Source organism: Podarcis raffonei, chromosome 12 (genome assembly GCF_027172205.1).
Source record: "Podarcis raffonei isolate rPodRaf1 chromosome 12, rPodRaf1.pri, whole genome shotgun sequence".
Classification (NCBI taxonomy): Eukaryota; Metazoa; Chordata; class Lepidosauria; order Squamata; family Lacertidae; genus Podarcis; species Podarcis raffonei.
The window spans coordinates 50,308,351-50,320,383 of NC_070613.1; the positions used below are offsets into that span (position 1 = coordinate 50,308,351).

Sequence of the window (12,033 nt, forward strand, 5' to 3'; positions counted from 1 at the left end):
GTCAGCATCACATATGTAAGCTTTCAGAGTAAGAAACCACAGTTAAAAACTTATTCACACAGTGCCATGACTATGGATGAATGGCAAAAGATTGGACAATATTCTTCCACCTTGGTTCCCCATAGGTTTTTTGACTAACTTTCATCATCTTTGGCTGCTGTCTTATCTGGTTGGGGCTGATGGAATTTATAGGCCAACACCACCTGGAGACCTAAATTTAAGGAACAGTAACTTGGGCTCTTCTTGAGAAAGTTTGATCACAGAAATCTATTCTCTCACCACTGTTTGTCATCATTATAAAAAATGCTCTAACTTAGAACTGCAGGAGCCCACTAGGCCTTTCTCCTGTGATTTATGCCTAGCAGAGACAAATATTTAATCCTTTCTGCATACTACTGTCCAAAAGCTAGTGCAGAGCAAGGATAAGCACCGGGGGCAATGTTGCAAAACCTATATGGAAAAAAAATGTTTCAAATCTGAAGAAAATCTAAACAGCAAGCCATAAAGTAAACACAATAATATTGTTTTTTTTAATAATATAATAGCGGGGTTTTCTATTATTCTTTCATTTAATTATCAATGCTTACTAGCGACATTTATACTTAGAAAACATTTTGAGTTGCATAACAGAGGAAAGCTATGAATTGCAAGTACAGAATAGCAAGTAGTTTAGGACCACAAGGGCCTACAAGCAAGGTGTGGTTTTCTTTCTGACTAATCCCAAGGTGACAGCAGAGTAAACAATGAAAATTCAAGCAAGGCACCCTTACTTAAAATTCAGTGGCCTATCTAAAGAAACGCAAATTTCACTTGGTTTCAAGACTAAAATTGAAAAAAGGTCTGCAAAGCTATTCTTTAAAAAAGAGCATTTCTCTTGGTAGAGAATTAAAGGTGTTATTTAGCTTGATGGGGACCGCTGGGGAAGCCTTGAAGAGACATTTAACACACTAATTCTACCACCTCTGAGTAAAACCTCATACTTTAAGACTAGAAGCATTTGCTCATCTTTTTGAGTTCAAAACCAAGACTTTCATATTAAAAATGAAACAGTCCAGCTACCCATTATTCCTAGAACTTAACATGATATATTTATATCATTTATAGCAAAATTGTTTAAAATATGCTGAACTGCCCAGTCATTCTATGGTTCAACCTCAAATTTAAAGCATAACACATACATCAGAATGCTCAGGAAGATGAAATATCATAACACAGAAATAGTCTTAAAAAATCAACACCCCCCCGAATAACTACCCACATTTTTTTTTTTATTCTCATCCATATACAATTCAAAATATACTCAACTCTCAAACCATCTCTGTTATCAACAGAACTTGTACCCCTCGGACTTTAACCTCTTCAGAACAAAACCTCCTGGATCAACTCCCTGCCCATGTGCTTTCAATAGCTATAGAGCTGCACTTGTCCAGAAGAACTCTGTCTGCAAATTTTAAATATAAATACTGTATATCTATACATTCTTACATGGTGATACCACACCTGCTAAGCGGCTGCAAAGCTGTTTCTCCAAAACATCACTGGGCCCTGGATGATTTAAATTTTCACATTGGTCCTAGATCCCACATAGTGGCTGAGAACTGTTCAGTGCTCCCCTGCTATATCTACATGCAAATAAGTCAGGTATATGTGGGAATGTTGCATTAGGCAGATTCCTGTTAGGTATATCACACCCTCCTATCATTGAAGAGTATGCGAAAACAATTTAAGCTAACTATCCACCTTATAAGTTAGTGTTGAGTGAAACAAGGACTCTAACAGAAGAGGGTAAACACATAATTAGCCAGCAGAGGGAATGCTTTCGTAGCAGTGAGTGAACAGCATACCCAACTCTACTCATTTACAACAAGCTAGATATGGAAGCATAATGTAACTCTAGTGCCTACAACATGCTTCACAATGCTCTCAACTGCAGAATTTTGTGGTGGTGGCCAAAACACTTCTGAAAATTCTAAATGGCTCCATGTCTCCGGGAGTGGCCTGTTGTTACTGGATTACAATCTAAGCAATTATTCCGAAGAATAATGTCGCCAGTAAATTAGTCTGGTCACAATTCCATATGACAGTAGCTGAAGAAAGAGATGAGAGCAGATAGGTACTGTACTTATTCCTGAAACAGGGACTGCTGTGACAATGTGATATAATTTCAATGAGTACCTTTGGCCTAGTTAACAACATTGTGAACTGTGAGTGATCTTCAAAACACATCTGCGCTTTCTGGATACCCAGGGAAACTATATGGTAGACAAATAAGTCACCTTATGCCAAAAACCCAGGCTGCATCATGTGTTTATGTTTCCAGCTACCACCCGGAGCAGACCACGTGTTTGACTATGAAGGTCACAACTGCATTTGTGCCAAATTCTTCTACAGAAATTCACCCCTGAAGAATTTACAATTGATGTTCTTCTCAAAACTGCAATACCGACGACACAAGGAACTAAAGAAAGGGATTTGTAAAGGCCAGTTTTGGACCCAGGACAGGCTCCAAATATTGGGGGGGACGGGGACTTGCTTGTTGGCCTGTACAACTTCCATGTGAAGTTTTAATGAGCTAAGATAGGCATTCTCAACAATAGGTCCTCTTGGATGCCAGTGACAGGCTTGCCATTGCTTACAGAGAATACACCAACACTATAATTTACTATGTAAAAACAATATCAAAGAACCAAAGAGTGAGGTCCTGCAAGAAACCTGAATCTCAAACTCTTCCCACCATCCCCTGCCCACATCCATTCAGGAAATAACCATTAAAGAACCTAATAACAGCAGCCATACAATTAGAAACTCATTCAGTTGATCATCTTTAATCCAATGTATGCTATCCTCTGCCAACAATCCACTTCTGCTATCTATGCAGGAAAAGCAAATCAGCCTCTAGGCAGAAGATGGAAATGTTCCCTCATTCATTTCTGGACCTCTGCTTTTGAATTAAAATCACTATTCTTCGACTGAGTGACTCAGATGAATTATAGTTTAGCAAGCTCCTATTTATTTAGGACTCAATTGAGATGTAGGCTTTCTCTCTCTCACACACACTATCACTACAGGTGCTAAAATTAATAGATTATAGAATTAATAGACATATTATTTAATTGTCAGTTATTGCTGTTGTACAATTAAAAATTTAAATATATATTTTTTAAAAATCAAACTCTCCATACAAATGCCACCAATAATATATTGTATTTCTTGGTCATTTGACTCCACTGTTGAAATTTTCCCTACTTTTAAGAGATTTGCATCTGTAAGGAAATTTCTGAAACATCCAGAAGAAACAAAATGATATTTGAATCGAACAAAAAAGTATGCATCTGATAAAGAGGACTCTCAAAGTTTATAGTATGACACAGATTCATTTTTGAAGCTGTCAGAGGACACAAGCTGAAATTGCTGCAATAGACTAACATTACAATCCTAAATCCTACTTATTACAATGAAGATTACTCCCAGGTAAATGGAGACAGCCCCTTGAGAACTGCATGCTTACTCAAAAGTATCACTAGATTAGCTTGCACTGAACACAGAGGGAACATCCATAAAACTGCACTCTGGTATTTTACTATTTTTACATATATATATACACACACACACACACACACACACACACATATACAAAACTACTATGGATTAAGGTTAGTTAGATTTCTTTTTATTTCTTAAAATGTGATTTTAAAGCAATTCTTAGAGTAATGATTTATAGTTGTGAAGTAAGTATTAAAGCTCTGGCTGAAATACTGTACTAACATTTGCGTTTCTATATTAAACACTTAACATCTGCCCATCTACAAACATGCTTTTTACAAGAACAACAACAACAACATAATAATAATAATAATAATGGGAATAGCTAACTACACATCTAAAACAACAACACCAAAATAATGGGAATAGCTAACTGCGCATCTAAACAAAACTCAAGTTGTTGGGAAATGTGGTATCTTAGCTGTTAACTGAAGAAACTGATTCTAGTACTTTCAAAATATTTACCTTGTTTCTCCATACTTTCTATCGCCATGTAGGTGTTTGCTCCTGTATCCTGCCTTCAAGCTTATTTTTTCTTTACCATTTCTCTTCATGAAGTTGTCTTTATTATACTGACTACTAAATCTAACCCTCTTACAGATCATTCATTAAAGATAAATAAAAAGAGTGTAACTGGGAAACAGTCACTAACTAAAAGCAAGTATGAACACCACCAAGAATCCATCTGTTCCACACACGTGGGTACAGTCATGTGCAGTGTTTTGAAAATCTATGGTACTCACTAACACACAAAAGCATAAACATCTCAATCTCTTTTTGCTATATTGGATTAGGTACTTGCAATATGACTCATGTCTGAATGTACCTGAAGGCACTACAAATCATTTTTTAAATTAGTATCCAATAATTCCTAGCAACTGCGGGCATGCACATGCATAAACATATATATGATATGCACAGATTATACACACAGATTCATCTCTGGGGAATTTGAGTAATCAACACATCTGAAGCCTGGGTTACGGAGCAATACCGCCACCAGATGACAGGACTGTAAATGAGCTATACAGTAGTTAAGTCACTGACTAGCTACTGAAATGGTCAGGTCCATCACTGGCAGGTAATACGACAACATTCTCAAGTTTTCTGCTGCAATTTCAAAAGTGTTGTTTTTTTTAAACGTTTTCCACACCTCTTCTCTCAATAATTACTATTTTCCTATGTGAAAGCCAAAAAGAAAAGAAAAAACAGCATAGAAAATTCAAGGAGTCACTACAAATTTTCTGGAAAGTGTAATGAAAAACCCTGGGATTAAATTATCACCATAGAGAATAACTCCTATTTACCCTCCAAACTGGACTGTTTCAGCACATTGTTGACTTATCTTAGGCTGTGTTGGCCCTCCACATAAAGAACTTAATTTGGAAAGTAAACAAAAACCCTTAACAAGCATTGTATCTGGCGGTGTACTCCTATAACCTACTCCGAAGAAAGCCCAAGTGACTTCTGTGGGACACTCCCAAGTAAGTGAGGCAGCACTGCAGCCTAAGATCGGATCAGCATGATGACACACTGCCAAACCCTGCATATTTTTATATGGAAGAAAACTCCTTGAATCCAATGATGCAAATATATGACTGCAGTCTTAATGCATTTCTATTTGGATGCTGCCCTTTCACTCCCGGGCCAGTGCATTATTTAATTGGTACAATAAGAAGAAATTGGAAAAACAAGCATCTCAAACCTATAAGAACCGTTCTAAAATCCAGGAAGAAACTTGATTTTGGCCCACAGAAGGTTCACTGAAAGGGCAAGCCACAAAGAAAACACTTTACGAAAACGAGGGCCACATAAAATACGTTTCCCCGCTGCAAACGAAATAAAGCACAAATAAGCTTACCTTATAATTACTAGAGTTCACCCATCCTGTCAATTCATCAATGACTTTATCCAGGCGTTGCTGATCCTGCTCAAGATCAGTGGAAACGCTGGGATCGTTCAGATACTCCAGAAATTCTTGGCCGACCTGCATCCTGCGGCCCACATCTTTCTGCGGCACCTGATCGCAGAAGTAATCCATTCTGCTATGCTCCATGGTTGGTTGGAAAGGACCTTCGCCTGAAAACAAACCCCTGATCCGTGTTTATTTACAGCTTATATGTCTGTATGTTCGCGGGGAGGAATCTGAACCAGCCCAAAAGGAATTCCAAGGTGCAGTGAAATCCAGGAAAGCTCTCCCTTCACAGTTCCCTTTTCCCAGAAAAAAAACCCCAAAAACTAGGAAAAGTACCAGTCCTTTGACAAAAAGAGAACATTAAATCATCCCCCCAAAAATGAAGGTTATGATGATGATAATTCAAATAACAGTCTCCAGTGATTGCTGTTCCAACGCAAGATCTGAGGGGAGGAGAAAGTGTTTATTTGGGGGTCGGGGTGGCGATGCCCGCGGTGGTTTCCCTCCTCGTCCCCCTCCCACTTTCTTTCCCCCCTCCGAGGTTCTCGGTTGCGATGTCGGCAGCGGCGCGAAGCAACCTCTTTCCCAAGTCCTCCGAGGCCAGGCGAGCAGGGCGGGGAGGCGGCGGGGCACTTTCGGAGAGCATGGGAAGAAGCCAATGGGGTCTCGCTCGCTCCCTCAAGGCCGGCCAGGGAAGCGCCGCAGTTCGCCGCCCAGGCGCCCCTCAGCCTCTCACCGCAGTGAGGAGGAGCAGCAGCAGCAGGAGGAAGGGTGGCCGCTCCTCAGGACCAAGGCAAGCAGGAAGCGGCCGGAGCTGCCGCCGCCGCCGCGTCGCTGCGGGGAAGGCGGGACTCTCATGCTGCGCGCCGAGGCTGAGGGGGAAGGCGAAGGGGCCCAGCGAGCTCGCGCCGCTCTCCTCTCCTCAGGGCGCCGGCGGGGGCTCCGTCCTGTGGAAGTTGCGTCCGCCTCGAGTCGCCGCACGCCGGGGGCGTCGCTTTCGCCGACCAGGCCCCGCCTGTTCCTTCCTCTTTGCTCCGTCCCGCGCGTGCGCACGCGCGTCCCCGCTTCCCTCAGCGACGCATCGCCGCTTCTCAGCCCCGCTCTCCCCGACCATCACTTTCCCGCGCATGTGCAGAAACCCTTCCTCCGCGCCGTCTCTCTCCTTTCCCCTCGCGCCCCTGCGGGCCCGCCCCCTGCTCCGCCCCTTCCAGTGAGAGAGAAAAGAAAGAGGGGTCGCGCGCGCGCGCGCGCACCCCGTGTCTTCCAGCGACTCTCGAACGAGGCGCCATGCGCATGCGTCCCATGAACCAATCCCGCGTGAGGAAGGTGGGAGGGGGGGGTTGCGGGAAGGCGGCCCTGCTTCCTTCCTTCTTTTTATTCGTAGCTCGCTACGGCGCCTGCGCGGCGCACATCTTTTCCCCGCGCGTATTCAAAGATAGCCCCCATAACGGTTGCATGAAGGAAGGTTGAAGGGACTCCAAAGCAATCCATCCCACTCTGTTGCGGCCCGTTTTTCACGCGGACACATGAATTTCTAAATCTGTATTTCACACACCGTTTCAAACGCATGCATTTGGAAAGGATCCCTAAACTGGCAGAGAGCAAGAGAGATGACCTGAAATACAGTCCAAAACGCTTGATCAGTACAGGACATAGCATTTTACATCAAAATAAAGGATAACTCTATCATACAGGACACGTGGCAGCCCTGCCTGAGGCAGGCTTATTGAGGATCTGCCCATCAGCCTAAATGAATAATTTTTATTTTTATAAATTAGTGCTTTGTTTATGATCTTCAGTTTTATACATTTCAATAATTTTACAATATCTTTTTCAAAACTTGACTTCCCCCTCTTTTCTGTGGTTCCTTAAATTTGTTTTTTTATATATTTTCTGCCTATTCCAAATTAAATTCACTCATTTATTCATCTACTTTAAATATATATATAGTTTATAAAACTGCAAGTTATTCCAATAATCCTGCCAATGTTCCTATCTGTTTACAGTTTATTTGTAAATCTTCAATAAAACATTTCCATTCATTTACCTATTTTAAAAGTTTGTTATCTTGATTTCTTATTTTTCCCGCAGGTTCTGCCATTTCTGCATATTCCATAATTTTTTGTATCCATTCTTCTTCCGCTGGGACTTCTTTCCAGTGAATAATTTTTAATTCTCTCGACCCAAGTAGTTGGAAGCTGGAATATTCTGCAGTAATACTACCCAAAGCTTTCTCTCTCTCTCTCCAGGCCACGGCTCCTGTTTGTGGGAGGAAAGATCGCATTATCCGGCTATTCCAGCCAAAACTTTTTAAGATAACTGCTTATTTAAATTTTCAGGAGTATAGAAACATTAATACACATACAAAACATCTTGGTTGTGAGCTCATCTTGGCTTGTCCAGTGCTTAGAAAGCGCAGGTCCAAGGGGTTTGTTCCTTGCCCTGCCAGCAGACCTGTGCAAAGATTATCCAAGACCCACAGTTAAAATTGTTAAAATTTAGTTATAAACTCAAATTTTAAAAAAGCAGCCAGTCCCTGGTGGGGCCTTTCAGCCACCTTAACCCTTCAATGCCTGGGGCACGGCGTACCCTCTACCCAGGCCTGCTGGCCTGCCACTTTCCCCCTGAAAACCTGCTCTTTACCTCTGAATCAGAGCAAACATGCATCTGCACGAAACCCAATTGGTATTTGCTCCAGTTCGGTGGTGCAAGAGCAGGTTTTCTCTGAGGGAAGCAGGAGAACAAGCAGAAGTGCGGGCAAGCCATCAATCATGCACCAGGACCCGGGACAATTTAGTGAAATGCATTCTGCCGTGGTTGGTCATGTGTCAAAGGAGAATACCGGTCCATATGTGCCATGCCATAGATTTCTATGAAATGGCTTTGACTCACTTTGCTAATTTCCCCGGCCCAAGCTTCCATTTTATCAAGTCATAGGCTGCACACGAATGGCAGAGAATGATTAGGAAAGGGATCAGTTTAGGCAGGATCTTGTGTCATAGAAGCACCAAGCCACATCTTCCACAGGTACAGCTTTGCTCCAGAAGAACGTGCATTTGCAAACAAGCCCTGAAGAGGCTTCCCTCGCTTTTCTTGTATTCAGACTGAAAGTATACGGTTGTATTTACAATCTGATCCTAAAGGTTTGGAAGCAGTGGTTGCTAGTCAGCTATTTACCCAATTGTCCAGTATATTTTGCATTCATGCTGTAGTTTACGGTATTATTGGAAATCTAATGGGACAGGCTGCTGTGGTTTAGCAAAATAGTGCCAACAGCAAAGTATCAAATATAATCCATCTGGGAGATCCCAGCTTCACTAGGGATTTCTTCCTGTTTTCACTAGAATGAAGACACATCAAGGTAATTCACATGGGACTGGTGAGATTTCATAATAGGAGTAACTAAACTGTGCTGTCCCCCACAGTCTTGTACACCCAGGTCCTGCTATGTGAATACTCATTATACGAACCTTCAGTTATCCACGCATGAAGGATTCCTGCCCTAACATCACTGCACAAATGTCTGATTCAGATATCCGAACATACAAATCATTGGACACTGGGAAAGATCCTCCAACCGAGTGCAATATCCGGCAGTGTAGTAAGAGAGACATACATTTGGGGGTTAACTTTTTTTGGGAATGCTTTGGGATTTGGGGAACAATTTTGGGAAATTGTTGGCTTGCTATGCAAAAACTCGGCTTACAAACCATTTATCAGGAACAGATTACATTCGCATAGTGGGACCTGCATATACAGTAGTACCTCGGTTTACATATGCTTCAGGTTACATATGCTTCAGGTTACAGACTTCAGGTAATAGTGCTTCAGGTTAAGAACTTTGCTTCAGGATGAGAACAGAAATCGTGCTCCGGTGGCACGGCAGCAGCCAGAGGCCCCATTAGCTAAAGTGGTGCTTCAGGTTAAGAACAGTTTCAGGTTAAGTACGGACCTCCGGAACGAATTAAGTACTTAACACGAGGTACCACTGTACAGTAAGGGACGCGGGTGGCGCTGTGGATTAAAGCCTCGGCGCCTAGGACTTGCTGATCGAAAGGTCGGCGGTTCGAATCCCCGCAGCGGGGTGCGCTCCCGTTGCTTGGTCCCAGCGCCTGCCAACCTAGCAGTTCGAAAGCACCCCCGGGTGCAAGTAGATAAATAGGCACCGCTTACTAGCGGGAAGGTAAATGGCGTTCCGTGTGCTGCGCTGGCTCGCCAGATGCAGCTTGTCATGCTGGCTACGTGACCCGGAAGTGTCTGCGGACAGCGCTGGCTCCTGGCCTATAGAGTGAGATGGGCGCACAACCCTAGAGTCTGGCAAGACTGGCCCGTACGGGCAGGGGTACCTTTACCTTTACCTTTACCTTTACCACTGTACAGTATTGGGACTGTTTATTTTATTTTTATTTTTAAAAGTGCTCTAGAGATCGAATCGGTAGTCAGGAAGTCAGGTGTGTGGAATACATTCAATTATTGAGGATGATTGAAACTCCAGCAGACTGCAAAGATCTCTAAAAGGTCACCTCAGACAGGATGAATGTTTCAAACAACAGAAAGACAAAGGAGAATCAGCTTCAGTAAGTGTAAGGGCATACGTATTAAAACAAAATATTTGGTTCATCTGAAATGGATGTCATTTTTGGGAGAGCTCATTGTAAATGTCAGATTCACAGAATAATTTTTATTTATTAAGAAATGTATAAACTGTCCTTTGCAAAAAAATGCCACAAAGCGGTTTGCCACACAAAACAACGTAACTATTGGCTATTTGGGTGATCTTCAGCCAAAGCAGATTGTTTGGAATCGAATAAGCCCCATCCTAAATGCATTCAACATAATGTTTATCCATAGACCGTCCACACTATCCTGGACTCTTGAAATATGCAAAGGCCCTTGTTTGGAGAGAGCCTATGCCTGTATGATTAGATTGTAAGTGCTTTCATACATTATGCTGATCTTGTTCAGGGAGCTAGAGTCAGGACCAGTAAATGTATGTTCATTAGCCTGAACATCTTAACTATTTCACTTTTGCTATAAACACATAAACATGGCAAAATAATGTTGCAGGAGAATACATCTGCAGTATTTTTTAAAAGTCTAGTCAAAATGCTGTTTCATTTCTGTGCTTTTTCTACCATTTATTAAGAAGCTGTCAAGCGTATATTTTAAAATCAGGATTGTGGTATGATTTAAAAACTTTGCTGTGGGCACAAGATATAAAATCTTGAGTCAATTTCTGAGCTGACTAGATACTCTGGCAAAGAACATTATTACTACCTTGCTAAGGTATTGGGTTTAACTAAAATGACTCCCAACAATATGTATTTCTAACCAGAAAGTCATACTAAACCTGTTCGTTCTGCACACACCCAAACTGTGCTAGAACATTAACTGCTACTGCATGTAGTATCATGTTCTGAAATGTGTAAGAAATATAGGAAAACAAGTGGGACCAGCAACACAATGTTGCAGTGTATCTCCACCCCTTAAGAGGAATGCTTCTTTTCAGAATTGGGAATTTGAAGAATGGGGAAAGGACAAAGGGCACTTCCCCACCCCCCCTTCAATACTATCTCCTTTGCTCTATAGCATTACATGGTCGTTGGCTTTAAATTGGAACATAATAGAGTTACGTCATGGAGAAAGGGGGGGGGTCTAGTTCTAGAACTGCAACATCCCTGTATAGTGCACAGGAAGAGATTTTAATCTCATGACACACATTCCCACCCCTGGCATAAGCTTTCAGGGCCTTGATCAAGTCATTTCTATTCCATCTTCCATGTTTATTTTTTTGAGCCTTCTAAAGGAAAATAGACATTGCCAAACTAACATTTGGCATTATTGGAAAGGACACCACAAGATAATGAAAATCAGAGTAATAAAAAGAGTATACACCAGGAGGTGGAGATTGTACCACTCCAAATGTTGCCCATCAGCCCCAGCCAGCATAGCAAGTAGTCTAAGATGAGGGTTGTGGCAGTCCATCAATACCTAGAAGACCACAGATTCCTTATCTCTGCTTTAAATCAGGGGTGGTGAACCCATGGGCCAAAACAAAGCCTATCCTAATGCCCCATCAACCTCCAACCATATTTTGCAGCAGTGGAGTCTGACTCAGGAGAGAGGGTCAGTGATTTGCGGGGAACTGTTTCAGCCAGGAGTCAAGAGTCGGAGGCAGGGGAGGCTTCAGAGCAGGAGGGTGCAGCATAGAATGGGTCGGAAGAAGAGGAGAATGAGGCAGGTCGGGCAAGTGCTTCCACACCTTTTCCTGTACCACTTTCTCCCAGAACCAGGAGGGGACTGAAAAGGGAGGTGCAGAGGATATTGCCACGCAGGCGCAGTCTCCAGCAGTGTGCACACAGCTCATTGGGGAAGGTACATAAACAGGCGGAGGAGGATTGGTCCCTGTTGCTGCAACTGCTCCAGAAAATGCAGGCCTGGGAATAGCTGCCTAGATGCTAGATTGGCATGCGTAGATATGCAGAGCTGTAGAAGCGACTGTGAGTTATGTTTGATGATAAAGAGTGAACTATATGCTGTGTACATTGTGTTGGCTTGAAAGCACCCTTGACAGG

The 12,033-nt window shown here is 42.5% G+C and overlaps 1 protein-coding gene across 28 annotated transcripts in view; it reads right to left on the reverse strand.

The window, feature by feature from the left end:
* CLASP2 (cytoplasmic linker associated protein 2) overlaps positions 1–6,420 on the reverse strand; it is a 122,356-nt gene extending 115,936 nt beyond the window's left edge. For 6 of the 28 annotated variants that reach the window (XM_053410215.1, XM_053410216.1, XM_053410214.1 and 3 more), the window contains exon 1: positions 5,405–6,414. In XM_053410215.1, the coding sequence (XP_053266190.1) occupies positions 5,405–5,599 (195 nt within the window). In that variant the 5' untranslated portion in view covers positions 5,600–6,414. Of the gene's footprint in view, positions 1–5,404 lie in introns of all 28 variants that reach the window. The other 22 variants (XM_053410220.1, XM_053410248.1, XM_053410226.1 and 19 more) reach the window with 8 other exon arrangements.
* Between the last annotated feature and the right edge of the window lie 5,613 nt (positions 6,421–12,033).